Source organism: Crocodylus siamensis, chromosome 8 (genome assembly GCF_052110815.1).
Source record: "Crocodylus siamensis isolate JL-2025a chromosome 8, ASM5211081v1, whole genome shotgun sequence".
Classification (NCBI taxonomy): Eukaryota; Metazoa; Chordata; order Crocodylia; family Crocodylidae; genus Crocodylus; species Crocodylus siamensis.
The window spans coordinates 44,365,151-44,379,744 of NC_143402.1; the positions used below are offsets into that span (position 1 = coordinate 44,365,151).

Sequence of the window (14,594 nt, forward strand, 5' to 3'; positions counted from 1 at the left end):
ATTTCCTCCTAGTTAGCAACAAAGGTTTGAAAAAAGAGCCCTCATTTAAAGAGCCCCAGTCCACGATATACCAGAAGTACTGGAAATAAAATTGGCCTCACTTGAATTTCTAGGGAAGCAGGAATAAAAATCCATAAAATTACATTTCTCCTTTATAATGTTTGGTACAAAACCAACTCTTCTGCAGAGGACATGAAGAGTCAGTAATGGAGAGGTCTGTACTAGCTTAGGCTTCTCCAGTGGCAAGGGATGAATGGTATCATGTTCTGGCCACACAACATACAGGACAGGACCCTGGAGTCAATACTGAGGAAGCGGAGCAAGCCTGACAACCTCCTCCTAGCTCCCTCCTTCTGCTTCTCTCCATCTTTCATGAAGATGAATGGAAAAGCAGGGCCAGTGGAGAAAGCATCCCTCAGGGCTGCTGAGAAACCTGTCCCTTCATCTGACTCCAAGGTCACTAGGACTTTCTTGAAGGCCACTCTACGGTGTCATTCCAGCTCTTATCCAACTACCAGTTATGGACAGTCCACATACATGTGTCCTCCTGCTCAAGCTGCTTGAAGGAATGAGCAGTGAATGGTGTCAGAGATGGGGAAGGGAGGAGGGTAGGCAGAGGTAGAAATCAAGCAAAACAAGCCTGAGCTCCTCTCCTACCATGCAAGACCCTCCCTGAGGGCCTGGCCCCAAGCTAACAGGAGCCCCTTAATGGGGAAAATCATTGGGTGTCCAGTCTGGGCATGTCCTTTGGTGAGAGTTAGTAACCGGTATGAGTTGCCAGCTCTTCCCCCTGGTACAAACTGGGGGGAATTGATGAGACCTTCCTGTGGCAAAGCTACAAGTGGCCACCTGTAGGCCTGTTTCACAATCCCTGTAGTAAAGGCTGGACTCCTCCTGCTCAGGAGTGGGAACACTTTTATTATGAAGCACATACCATGTAACTAATACCAAGTCAGTCAGGCAACATGCCACCTGCCTTTGGTGTGCCAGGTGGGAACATGAACTGTTAGGGAAATCTCCCAACTGTACTGTTCAGGGCTTCAGGCCATGTTATCCAAGTAGCATCCAGACCCCACTTGTTTGCCAGTGAAAAAGTGGTACCATAAATATAAAATGAAATATTATGGAGAGGCATAACACAATCCCCTGCTACACAGAGTTTAGCAATGTCCCAGAGATCAGGCCTGTCAGTGTGACAGCCCATGCCATGGTCCCCTCAAGCAGAGTCAGCACCTGAGACAAGGGGCATCTGCCTAGCGTTAGGAGAAAATAACTCATTTCAGGATTGAATTGCCATAGTAAAAACTCACTGAGAGAACACTGATTAGATCAGTGGACAAAAGGAAGTACATAGGGATGAGGGAAATTTCCAGCCCACAATAGGAGGCAGAAGAGTTTACACTGAAATGGGCATCTTCTGGATTAAGGGTTTCTTTGGGATCTCAAAAGCACAAGGATGAAGACAGGATAAAGGAAAGGAATACTATCCCCTTCTATTTTGTGAAGCAGGTACTAACAGTGCACAGAAGTATAAAAATTTAGGCTGCTGGGGAATCAGATAAGAGCTTTGTTACACCTTATGCTGAAAGCCGCACAGATGTTAATTAATGCTATGCTCATCAGTTTAGTGGAGCAGTTGCACTTTAACCACCTCTGACTGTCCTTCACCTGCACAGCTGTGACTTGCCATTAGAGACTTGAAAGCAGGGCCAGGACCAGGAGCTGTTCCCACTGGGCAGAATGAACTGGTTTGAGCAGCAACAAGGGTGCAGTGCTTTCTACCACCACAGCTCAGACCTGCTTGCTGCTCCCTTTGGGCAGAACAGGAGCCACCACAGCTGCCAGGTGCTCCAGGGCTGCAGCACGCACTCTGACTGATGTGCATAGGGGGTGAAGTGCCATGCCTGACCCCACTGCATCCTAGCATCTCTGCTCATCTTGACTCTGGAGGGACCAGCTCATTCTGAGATGCTGGAGGACTTCAACTTGGGTGGAATAGCTGTGGAGAGTGGCCACATCTTAATGGAACAAAAGCAAAATTAAGTAGATGAACCTGCCCTGAAGTAGCATAACTTTAAGCCAAATAAGCACTTTAAACCAGTTCAAGGTGTTACAGTGCATCCAAGCCAGGGGTAAGAGCTCCAGAAGTTGCCTAAAATTACTGTGTAACAAGGTCCAAAGAGGTATCAGGTTTTGCTTCACTCTGTCCAGCTCCATGGAAAGGCCACTGTAAAGACTGCTAAACTGGTTGCAGTTAACACAAGTTACAGAGGGCACAGAGCAGAAACAGAAAGGAAAGAGGCAAACCTTGCAGGGAGGGAGCCAGGACTGCAATATCTTTATGCTTCATTTGAGGGCCCCCCAGAGCAATGAGTGAGCCAGGTATGACCTCCTCCTCTCTGGAAAGCAGTGACTTTTTTTTTTTGCGCAAGTAAAATGCATCTGTTGGAGAGAGAGCGTTGCTAGGGAGGCTGGGCAAACACAGCTGGAATGTGGTTGGGGGAGTGAGTATTGGTTTCAGCTCAGTGTGCACAATGCATCTTATGAATCCACAGAGTGTTACTGAAAATCCCTCCAGCCTATCAAACAGGAACTACTGAGCTTTCAGAATACTGCTGTTTGCTTGATCAGTAGCTATTTTTACATCCCACGTGTGATTTTTTCCTACAAGGCAGACACTAGTTCTCAGGGTGCAAATAATTCTGCAATGTAAAATTAGGCCATATTCCTTCCAGAAAGGAACTTTCTGCCTAAACAACCCAATAGTTAACTCATGTGCTGAAGCTTGAACTGATATCCTTTAGTAGATACAACCCTGGCTAACATTAGCAGGGGCATCTATTTCCTTTCTGGAAGCCTGGTAGTTTTACAGGTCAGATTCAGAGGGGAAAACCTTACAGATGTAAGCTTGTTTCTTTTAGTTTAATTAATCCCCTTGTACATCATTACACTATAAGAAACATAAATAGAAACAGCCATTTTTCTATTTTGGTAGTAATTTCTCTCCTAAGTGTCTTCCTGCCTATCCAGTTTTTGGGACACCTGAAACTTTTGAAACAAATGCCATAGTCCAGTTTCATAGCAACTCCTCCAATTCTCTGGAAGTAGCACTAACTCCTCTGCAAAATGTCTTCTTACTCCCCACTCCCTGTACTATGTACAACATGCATAAACATATATTGCTGGGCAGACAGCAGACATGCCTTTCACACACAGGTGCAGTCATGTCAGATTGCTCCAAAAATGCCAAGAACAAAATATACTAGTCTATCCAAGCAGCAAACAAGTTATTTGCCAGACAAACTTCTTTATCTCCCTCCCTTCACATACCTGAGAAGGATCCTTCTCTCTCTTCAAAAGCAACCTCTCCCCTCAGGCTTCTGAGCCCAGATTTCTCCAACACTTGCTCCCCCAGCAGTGTGCGACTTTACTTTTGTGGTTCATGCCCTTTTCCTGGTTTCTCTTCTTTAATCCCTTCCTGGTGTATTGTTTGTTCAACATCTCAGGTTCAGAGAGCCATGTTCTTTTGCACCATTGCCAGCCCTTCCTGGCTCAGCAATGCCCTCAGCAGGTGGTAAAAAATAAGCCCAATACTCTCCACAGTGTCTATCAAGCCATCTCTAGATTTACTTGCTTATCTCCCATTTTTCTTAATGGCCCTGTACGATTAAATCAAGTATGTATAACACGGGCAGAGACCTCTTGCACAGCAAAACCTCTATCCATTTTTGAGATTTCACAATACTCGATTATAAGTGACTGAATGCATTCAAGCACACATTTAATTGAAAAGTTAATATTTTTTAATTAAATCTGAATGTCACAAACTTGAATACCCTCTAGAGTTCTAGCTTAACAATTAGGCCAGTGATCTCTGGCTTTAAAAAAATCTATTTTCATATGCTGGCCAACATTTTTAGCCTACAAATTTGTTATGTAACACTGATACCATGCTTCTACCCTAGAGCTGGACTGCAGGTAAGCAATATTGAGGACTACATATTCACAGGGCTTGCCTATGACTTTGATGCTGAGGCTTTCTGGGAAGGATTGTAACATTTAGCAGCCAGTAGAGGAAGTACAGAACATTACCTTTCAGAAAGACATAATGCTGTTGCCACATCTGACCAATAGCCATGACTAGCACTATGCACAAAGGCAGGATCGCATCTGCCACTGCATCCCAGCCAGGTTGGACATTTCTGGCCATCTTTAGAGCTCTAAGGGGATGGGTAAAACTGCCTAGCATCTTCTTCAGGGCATATTTGCTTTACCATCTTTGAAGCATTAGACACCATTATCATCATAAATTGTTCTTATCCATGGGCTCACCCAAAGTATTCAGACTGCTTTCCCATCATACATTGTCAGTATAGTTGCAGGAAGATAAAGCCTAGCTTGACTGGCCTACCTGTAAGGCATGCTGCCTGTTGATAACTAAAAACTCTTTCCTGATTCACTTACGGAAATGGGCACTAATGTTGTAGGCGCTTTCTGTGTGTTCCTAACTTTGAACACAATAAGCTTGATTATTATTTAAATGGTTAGTTACTAAAGGCTTGAAAGCCTGCAAAAAATTGCTAATTAACAGGTTTAACATAAAATATATCACCTATTAGCGGTCTTACCTCTTTATTTTCCTCCAGGATCACGAAACAACTGTAGGATTGTCCTATGGGTGGCTAAAGAGCCAGGTATAACAAAAATCAGAATACTGGTTTAAAATATGGTAAGTGAAGAGAACACACACAAAAATATCATCTGCAAAATTCAGTAACTTGGCTTTTCCATAGATGCTGACTAGAGGATGAAGCTAAACATGAGTAATTAATGTATCAGTACCAAGATTTTGAATTTTTTTCTGTTCAAGAAATGCAAAAGGTGACACACTTGTCAGAGTTTGTTTTGTCCCAACTTCAAAATAAAGCCATTCCCCTGCTCCTGAAGTTCAGGCCCCTCTGAAACATCAAACAGTAGTAATAGTACACAGGCTACAGGACAGAGCAAGGTTTAGGACAGTGTTTGTCAACCTTTTCATTCTCAAGGCACCCTCACATGATGCAGAGGCTGCTGGAGCATGCTAATTAGCATACTCCAGCAGACTTGCAGCAGACTCAACTAATCAAGTTTGCTGTCATGTGTATTGGTGCCCTTAGTGACCCAAACTGGGAAGAGCTTGAGACTATGGTGCAATAATGACTCAGAACTGAAATGGGAACAACTGCTAAATTACCTGGAGTTCCCAGTAAATATCTGTGTAGCCCAAAGAGGAAATGGAAGAGTTCATATGGAAATGAAGGGTTAAACACCAAGAGTATATGAACTGGCAGGCAGCTTGCAATACAGAGGGCCAGGGCGTGAGTAAGAGCCAGAAGATGTAGGCCCAGGCAACTGTGAGGATGTCACTAGAGGGCTATCACAACCCAAAGCCAAATGATTACTAATTCAATGCCTCCCTGTGGCAGAGGCTAGATGACAGCTCCAAATCACACTTTTCCTCATACCTTAGCTCAGTGATTCTCAAACATTTTTTGGACTCAAGGCACCCCCCCTGTAGCTTTTCACAGAATCATAGAAAGTTAGGGTTGGAAGGGACATCAGGAGGTCATCTAGCCCAACTCCCTGCTCAAAGTAGGACCATCCCCAACTAAATCATCCCAGCCAAAGCTTTGTCTGTCTGGGTTTTAAAAACCTCCAAGGCTGGAGCTTCCATCACCTCTCTGGGGAACTTGTTTCAGTACTTTACTACCCTCCTAGTGAGAAAATTCTTCCTAATATCTAACCTAAACTTCCCTTGCTGCAACTTGAAACCATTGCTCCTTGTTCTATCATCTGCCACCACTGCGAATAGTCCAGCTCCATCCTCTTTAGAACCCCCCTTCAGGTAGTTGAAGGCTGAAATTAAATCGCCTCAGTCTCCTGTTCTCTAAGTAAGCCCAGTTCCCCCAATCTTTCATAGATTCACAGATGCTAGTGTCAGTAGGGACCTCAGTAGATCATCAAGTCTGACCCCATGCCCTGGGCAGGAAAGAGCACTTGATACCCAGCCAGATACCTATCCAGCCTTCTCTTGAAGACCCCCAAGGTAGGGGAGAGCACCAGCTCCCTTGGAAGCCCTTTCCAGATGCTGGCAACCCTCACTGTGGAGAAGTTCTTTCCAATGTCCAACCTAAATCTGTTCAGTCAATTTGTGGCCATTGTTCCTAGTTACTGCAGGGGGTGCCCTAGTAAATAGACCATCTCCTATTCCCTGCTGCCCTCCCCTGACAATTTTATAAGCAGCCACAAGATCATCTCTCAGCCTTCTCTTGCAAAGGCTGAAGAGATCTAGGTCCCTCAGTCTCTCCTCGTAGGGCCTTGCCTGCAGGCCTCTGACCATACAAGCGGCCTCCTCTGAACCCTCTCAAGATCCTCCACATCCCTCTTCAAGTGCGGCGCCCAAAACTGGATGCAGTACTCCAACTGTGGCCTGAGTTGGAGGGGAAGCATCACCTCCCTGGGCCTGTTCATCATGTATCTGCTAATGCATGATAAAGTGCAGTCAACCTTGTTGATCACTTTGTCACACTGACGACTCATGTTCATCTTGGAGTCAACTATGACTCCCAGATCCCTTTCCACTGCCATGCTGCTTATGTCATGCCCCAGCCTGTAAGCATGTTGGTGGCTTTTTGCCCAGGTGCAGCACTTTGCACTTGTCTTTGTTGAACTGCATCCTATTTTATTCTGCCCATTTTTCCAACTTGTCCAGATCTGCCTGGATCCATTTCCTACCCTTTGCTGTGTTAACTTTGCCCCATAATTTGGTATTGTGACAGGACACCAAGTCTGCCCCATCACAGAACTTGGGGGAGTGAAGGAAAGCAAAAACTTACCTTAGCAACCAGTCCCAGGAAAAAAGGGGCAGGGCTGCTTAGATGGGGGAGAGACAGCAGCACTGGGAAGGGAGAGAGTGCTGGCTGTGAGAGACAGCAGATGGCTGGAAGAATTTAAAGGGGAAGTAACCCAGATTTAGCTAAAGAAGGAGAAGAAAGCAACCCGGAAGAAACAGAGAAACTACAAGAAAGAGAAAAGGGAATGTAAGAAGGGTCCTGGAGAGAAACTTACCTGGGAAGCTGAAGTGAGTTAAAAAAAGCAGCACTTTGAGTTGGTGAGTCTGATACCTGAAGACATTGAGTAACATCCCAGAGACTTAAATTTAAGAGAAGGGAATGAGAGTGGATAAAAACTAACAAAGAAGAGAACCCCACAGTTTCGATCAGCAGTAAATTAGGATCGCTATTTTGCTTGGGACCCGTGCGGAGGAGAACAGGGCAAACAACCAAGAAACTGAGAGTTCTCGAAGAGAGAGAGAGGAAACTAAATATAAGATATTATTTATCTAAGAGAGACGTAATAGTTGTGCAGAAGAGTTATTTTTTGTTGAACCACAGACACGATATCTTCCTCCTCTCTCAGGACTGTGTTTATTTTTGTACTTTATTCCATCAAAGTTGTGGTGGGTGAGAAATAAAGGAAATTAACCAGTTCACATTAAAACAAGAGATGGCGATTTATTTTGCGGACGTAGCTTAACTCGCACAGGTATCATCTGCGAACTTCGGCGGGTGCTCTCTACACTCTCATACAAGTCGCTGATGAAGACAATGAATAACACCACTCCAACGACTGATTCTTGCGGGACTCCACTGTCCACATCTTTCCAGGTCGATATCGACCCATCCACCACCACCCTCTGGGTGTGACCCCTAAGCCAATTTGCCACCCACCTGACCGTGAAACACGCAATTTTGTGAACACCCAGTTTAAAAAACTAACTTATATATTGTGGGGCCAAGCAGTGGGAGTCAGGGATTGGCCAGGCAAGGACAAGTCTGAGCCTGTGCTTATCTGCTCATCTCCTCAAACCTTGATGCACCCTTCAAAATGTTTGGCAGCACCCCCCAGGTGCCATGGCATCCTGGATAAGAATTCCTGCTTTAGCAAAGTGCACCAGCTCAGACTCTGCATACTCCTAGGCACACACATTCTGGAGCTTTCAGCCTGAATGGTGGGGAGTTTGTGCAAGAACGTATGGTACACAGTGCAGAATGCCTGCGGTATAGTCACCCTCTTCGTGAAATCTGGTGATATGATACAGCAAAAAGGCAAGACGGCCACAGAGCAGGGCTTTCCCAAATGAGGACAAACATCTGGTATGAACTGGATGGATAGATTTTTTTTAATATCATTTTAATTATTTACATTTTATAAACATTCATCATTGCCCAAAGGAAATGGCTGATGGCCCACAGTGCTTGTGAGCACCCACTTGGGGGTCACATAGAATTAAGGCCTACAGCCAAATGGCAGACAAAAGATGGAAAAATACTTATCTCCACCAGTATTCATTCATTCATTCATTCACTTTTTCTGAAGGAGGGAAAGGGGAAGTTGTTTCAGCACCTTAGCCACAATTACTGTCTGGCTGGAGTGGAAGAGGAAGGAGGGGCTAGGGAGCGAGATGCTGTAGCTGCCTCAAGCCACTATGAAAAACCTCTCTTCTCTTTTTAGTGCTCCAATGATACAAGTGAACCCCACAAAAACAGATCTCCCTTAGGTGTTTCTCTCCTAACCAAATAAGATCAGCTTCATGGCAAGCAACCTGGAGGACAAATGTCCATGCTTCAATTGTCAGTGTATGACTGTGGACTGAGTCTAAGAGGTAGCGCTGCCAGGCTGCAGGGACTGTATTTGGCCAATCTATGAGGCATATGCTTTAAAGTAAAAATTGTACCACGTGCCCTCCCTTTTCCTTTTACAGTTAGTAGAGAAATAAGAAATCCATCTTGCTATGACTGAGTTCAGCTGGGTTAGAGTTCACCAGCAAACCTGTTGTGCATGGATGTTATATTAGATAAGTGACAGGAATGCAGACCATTCCAGTTGTATGGCTAAGATGTTCTAAAAGACAGGAGTCCATTTCTAAACATGGCATTTATATGCTTAGAGAATAACTTCCAGCGACAGCAGTGCTCAAAACTCCCAGAAATAATCCTTTCGTGCCCATCCCCCTGCCTGCCCTCTTTATCACTTTTCTTTTTCTCTAAAGCAGCAACTGCTACAGAAAAATAAATCTATTGAAAGTAGTGGTCTTGGAGCCCCACCCAGACTAGAGAAATGTGATCTCTTCCCCCAACAAGGTGCTACATGTTCTGTTCAGAATTCATGGGAGTTATGGGGTTTCTAATGAAAGAAAACTGGAAAGGGTTTCTCTCCCACCCTCATGTCATGGGATGCAGGGAGAAGAGAAAGTTCCAGTTGGAAATATGAGATTATAAGCACACAGCTTCAACTGTAGCATCTTGCCACTGATTCATGGGAATGAAAACTTGAGGCCTGGCTGGCTTGCCCTGCCCAATCTACCCTGGGAAGGTGCTTGGACTGTGCAGAAGGGAGTTGCCCCTGTCCTGATCTCAATAGGCACCAATACCTATTGTCAGCTTTTGTGAATCAAATTATCTTCATCTTCCTGCTATCTTGGGATCCTAGGAATGCAGCATTATGTTTTTCCAGGGCAAACCCAACCACCAAAAGCCTTCTCCAAGTATTGAGCCAGAGCCAGTGTTAGATGGTCATTGAAGGGTCCAGCCACTACCTGGATTCCCAAGGGAAGACCCTCAGTGCTCAAGCCCAGGGGGCACTGGGTCACAGGCAAGCCCAAGACATTGAAAATAGCTGAAAGAGAGAAAGAGAAAGGTCTTGATTAGAACAGACAGAGGGTGTTAGATTCTGTATTCCTAGATTTTGGATCTGAGATGTTAACTGTGTTAACATACATCCTTTAAAGCAGGATGAAAGAGGAGTCTAGTTTATCTGATGTACAGCCCCCATGCCATGGTAGTTACTTCAGTAAGAGGGCCACATCTGATCAGACGCAGAAATGCCACCTGAAATCAAGCATGTTCAAAACCACTGTCTATCATTCCTAAGATCACAAAAAGTACTTCTCATATGCTATGCCACCTTTAAAAAAGAAAACAGCCTAATCCAAGTGTCTTGAGGGGCTGTGATGGAGTTCCACCAAGTTGTACTCTTTACCAATATCAATCTGGATACAGTGTTGTCTTCAGATTGGCTTCTTTAATACAGAAAAAAGTACTCAAGAGGTCACCCCCAAAAACAGCAGGTTTCTGCTCCCACTCTCATAAAGGTTTAGTTTCCAAATAAGTAGCAGGATAAGGAAAATAGTTCTCAAATATCTGGGCAAGCGGACCCTCTACTACTAAGTGAGTATGCTCTCCCACAACTACTGGTGAACTGGTATGAGCAAGATCCCTAGTTTGTCTCCCATCTCTCCAGGGCCTTACACCTGCAGGAAGTGGTGCTCACCTGTGTAGGCAAAGTTGAAGGGCATCCCCAAGGGGAAGTGATGCTTGGGAGCCACTATAGGATGTGAAGGGTACAATAGCAACCCATTGGCTCCTAGTAAGTCCTCCATCTCAGTCCGGAGGCTCTGTCCCATGTTCACCAGCTTGGCCATTGCAGCAGGGCTGAGTTTCATCAACTTCTCAGTCAATCCCAGGGCTGTGGAACAACCAAGAGGACAGCAAATTGCATGAGGCTGTCTCAGTTAAAACGCATTTTATATAGACATCTCAGCATGCCCCTCACTTGTAAAAGGGCTTAGTCAGAAGCTTGGAAACTGTTCCAGGAGATGGAGGGCACCATCTCCTTCTGGGCTTGCATGTTTCTGCAGCAACTGCTATCTTTGTATAGATAAATGTTCAATGCATGAGAACCTTTCCCCATTGAACAAAATCTGGGAATATTTATATTACCTACTTGAATTTTTAATCAACCACTGTTGCAAGTGACGACACACAATTCAAGATTGAAGGAGATCAAAACAGCTACCAGCGTTATCAGGTATCCTAAAAGATTTTTTTTTGTTTGTTTTAAAGCAAGGAATTCTAAAACTGAATGAGGGAAAACACACCCTCCTCATCTCTCTTTTGTAGTTATCTAAAACATATACATTTTACATCATACTTTATCTTTCTTTCTGCCACTGAGGCACATTTCCAAGCAAAATTTACTAGCTCAGAGGGGAAGTTGGTTGTTCTGAGATCTTTTCAGTATAATTTCTATCAGAGACTCCAATCTCTTTCCCTGGCCATCCCACAAGTTCTGCCAATGTGGCAGTCTATCTTACCATGCATCTGCAAGCATTTAATCCAAAGAAGTTTTAAATGACCCAAGTAGCAAGGCTTTATCCAATGTTTCTCAAATCAGGATGACAGTGACACCTTGGGGTACCTTGAGATCTTTTCAAGGGTGCTATAGGGTGTCATGTAATGTTAATGCTGTTAGGTGAGCAAAAGCAATTCACTAGATAAATCCAGACATTTCATAAAGAAATGCAGTGTTAAAACATTCCAACTTGCTGTGGGCTTTCTGAGTTCTTTGTTCTCTGTTTTTTCTGCAGCCAAAATCTGTGAAAACCAAGAGCTGGCATTTTCCAAAAGAAGCCTTGAATCTAAAAAGATTGAGAGAACCATCGCTCCAGCAATTTTCCCCTCAGGAGGTCACTTTGTAGCTTACTGAGCCTCCAGCCCTCAGAGTTTAGAAATTTACCCAATTATCCTGCCTGCATTTTCCTTAAAGTTTCACTCTAATATTTCCTTTGCATTTGCACCCTTCCAATGCTGAAAGAGACTAAACAGCAATTATTAAAAATGGTAGATATTCAATGTCCAAAAAATTTAATGAAGAGGAAACATTCCAGTGAAAACCTCAAAAGCCAGAAAACAGATTACCCATCTGATGACATGTCCCAAGACTCAAAGATTACTTTGTGATGTGCCATGCGCATGCCTGCTTTTGCTTACAGCAATGCTATAAATACAAACTATAGACATGTTCACTTATTCACTATTAAATTCAGCCATCTTTTGGGTGGACTCTGACAACTGCTGTAACAGCAAACAACATTTGTTTCAGTCTACATGTGAGGGAAAACATTTCCACCCATAACTGCTGGGAATGAGTTAGAGAAACAGGAGGTAATTATGCAAGATGGAGATCAAAACAGAACACCAGGGCAAACCACCTTTGTGCAAAATACCCTAGATCAGTGGCTCCCAATCTCAGGACACAACCCAAATTGGGGGGAGGGTCTGCCCCTCCCACCCGTGGGGCTCTCCCAGCACATGGTCCACGTGGCTCTCACCACTGCTGCCCCTTGCAATCCCAGCCCAGCCTGGACTCTGCTGGCACCACCAGGCATGAGTGAGTTGTCAGCAGGGGCAGGGGTCATGACCCAGATTTAGGGTCACAGCAAAAGAAGATTGGGAGCCATTACCCTAGATGGACAAAACTCATTGGTACCTTGATTTCACATGGTTCAAGGGAAGCAGTGCCACTTACTCTGTTAGTTTCCCCACCCTTTGCATCTCTTATAAATCTACCATTCAAATACTAACCTGGTCTGACCCTACTTCCTGTAAACTTGGCTGGGATGGTTTAGTTAGTGATGACTGTCTTGAGCAGGAGGCTGAACCAAGTGACCAGGTGAAGTCCCTTCCAGTCCTACTTTCTTATGATTCTATACTTAGTTTACAATATTGTGTCATTTCATTCATATTGTAATAAATTTCATGACCATATCAGAATACATGTGCAGGTCGTAAAATTATCTAAACAACTAGGAATTTATTTTTCTGGTAGACTGATTTTTACCAATTGCAGGGAGTGTGTGGGATGACATCCCCAGGAACCATTTCAGTAGCTCCCACGATGGCCATACAGGTTTCCCATGATCGCCAAGAAGGTCTATGAACATCTGTGTTTCCTGCAATATATAAAGTGTTCAGTGAGACTTGCTATGGTTAAAGTGTGGTAGCTGAACAAATGTGGCAACCTCCAATTTTAATTTATATGCAGCACTAGCAGCCTTTATCTGATTATCTACATTCTCTATGGGATGAGGACAAGACAACAGAAGCATAGAACTAGGGATGTGTGAAATTTTGCTGCCAGTTTTGTTTCAATGCTGTTTCAACCCATTTCAAGGCCAAAACAGGAATATCAAAGTGGAACGATATTAGTCGAAATAGCCGTGAAACAAAAAGAGGCAAATCAAAATGTTTCACCATTTCAACGCTGTTTTGACGTTTTGCCCATAGGCTATAATGGAGAAGGACATAGCAGCCTATAATTTTGTCATTTTTGGCCTGATTTGGATGAAACTTGCAGGGATGGTAGCCCCTTCTGAGGGCATGATGCCAGCCAGGTTTCAAGGAGATACGTACAGGGGTTTGGAGGAAACTGCATCCCAAATTCTTGAAAGCAAAACCTGTGTCACGTGTATGTGTTAAGCCACAGCAGGGTCAAAACTGCAGGCATGCTAGCCCCTGTGGAGGCCACAAATCCTGCTAAGTTTCAAGGTGATGGGCACAGAGGTTTGGGGGGAACTGTACTTTAAGCTGTAGACAAGGAAAACTTGTGACATGGGTGACACTGTGTGTGTTAAGGCGCAGCAGGGTGAAAGCTGCAGGCCTGCTAGCCTCTGCTGAGGCCATAAAACCTGCCAGCTGTCAAGGAGATGGGTGCAGGGGGAGTCTGGGTCCTGTGGCCCTGCACCTCTAGCTGCTGACAGGCAAAACTCGTGTCCTGGATGCTTGTGCAACTGTGTCCATCTTGGGGCATGGAGGTAGGTGGGGGGGGGGGGTGGAACACTACCGCAGGCCTGGCTGCTAGGCCCTGCTGTGGCCACAAAACCTGCTAACTGTTAAGGAAATGGGTGCAGGGGGGTTCTGGGGGCCTGCACCCCTAGCTGCTGACAGGCAAAACTTGTGACATGGGTGCTTGTGCAACTGACTGTCTCTGTCTTGGGGCAGAAGCAGTTCCTGGCTCTGTATTGATTCTTTCCTCTCCTTAGTCTGTGGTTTTGTAGGTGTTAATCCTTGCTCATTAACTCATTATCTTCGCTAGCTACTGTGTATTGAGCTGGTCCCCAAGTGAATCATGAGCGATTGTGTAACAGTAGCTAGCTAGCACAACCATCCATGTCATGAGTTTTGCCTGTCAGCAGCTAGGGGTGCAGGGCCCCAGAACCCCTCCGGCACCCATCTCCTTAACAGCTGGCAGGCTTTGTGGCCACAGCAGGGTCTAGCAGCCAGTCATGCAGTAGTTTCCCTCCTCCCTCAGTGCCCCAAGACAGACAGAGTTACAGAAGCACCTATGACACGAGTTTTGCCTGTCAGCAGCTAGAGGTGCAGGGCGCCAGAACCCAGAAGCTCCTGCACCTATCTCCTTGAAAGCTGGCAGGCATTGTGGCCTCACCACAGGCTAGCATGCCTGCAGTTTTCACCCTGCTGCGCCTTACCACACGCAGTGTCACCCATGTCACCAGTTTTGCTTGTCCACAGCTTGAGGTAGTTTCCCCCAAACCCCTGCACCTATCTCCTTGAAACTTGGCAGTCTTCATGGCCTCAGCAGAGGTAGCATGCTTGCAGTTTTGATCCCGCTGGGGCTTAACACATACACATGATATGAGTTTTGGTTTCAAGAATTTGGGATGCCGTTTCCCCGAACCCCCTGCACCTATCTCC

At 45.0% G+C, this 14,594-nt stretch overlaps 2 protein-coding genes across 4 annotated transcripts in view; both read right to left on the reverse strand.

The window, feature by feature from the left end:
- Nucleotides 1-10,488, reverse strand: part of LOC149858369 (interferon upsilon receptor 1-like) — a 30,738-nt gene extending 20,250 nt beyond the window's left edge. Inside the window, exon 1 of one of the 2 annotated variants that reach the window (XM_090059242.1) lies at nt 10,372-10,488. The gene's annotated coding sequence lies outside the window, so the exon portion shown is untranslated. Of the gene's footprint in view, nt 1-3,330; nt 3,711-10,371 lie in introns of those variants that run through there. The other variant, XM_090059243.1, reaches the window with a different exon arrangement.
- The window catches only part of FAAH2 (fatty acid amide hydrolase 2), a 47,156-nt gene that overhangs the window by 3,964 nt on the left and 28,598 nt on the right, over nt 1-14,594 (reverse strand). Inside the window, exons 9-11 of one of the 2 annotated variants that reach the window (XM_090059244.1) lie at nt 12,721-12,832; nt 10,372-10,566; nt 8,204-9,717 (exon numbers count right to left, since the gene is read on the reverse strand). In XM_090059244.1, the coding sequence (XP_089915370.1) occupies nt 9,542-9,717; nt 10,372-10,566; nt 12,721-12,832 (483 nt within the window). In that variant the 3' untranslated portion in view covers nt 8,204-9,541. Of the gene's footprint in view, nt 1-8,203; nt 9,718-10,371; nt 10,567-12,720; nt 12,833-14,594 lie in introns of those variants that run through there. The other variant, XM_090059245.1, reaches the window with a different exon arrangement.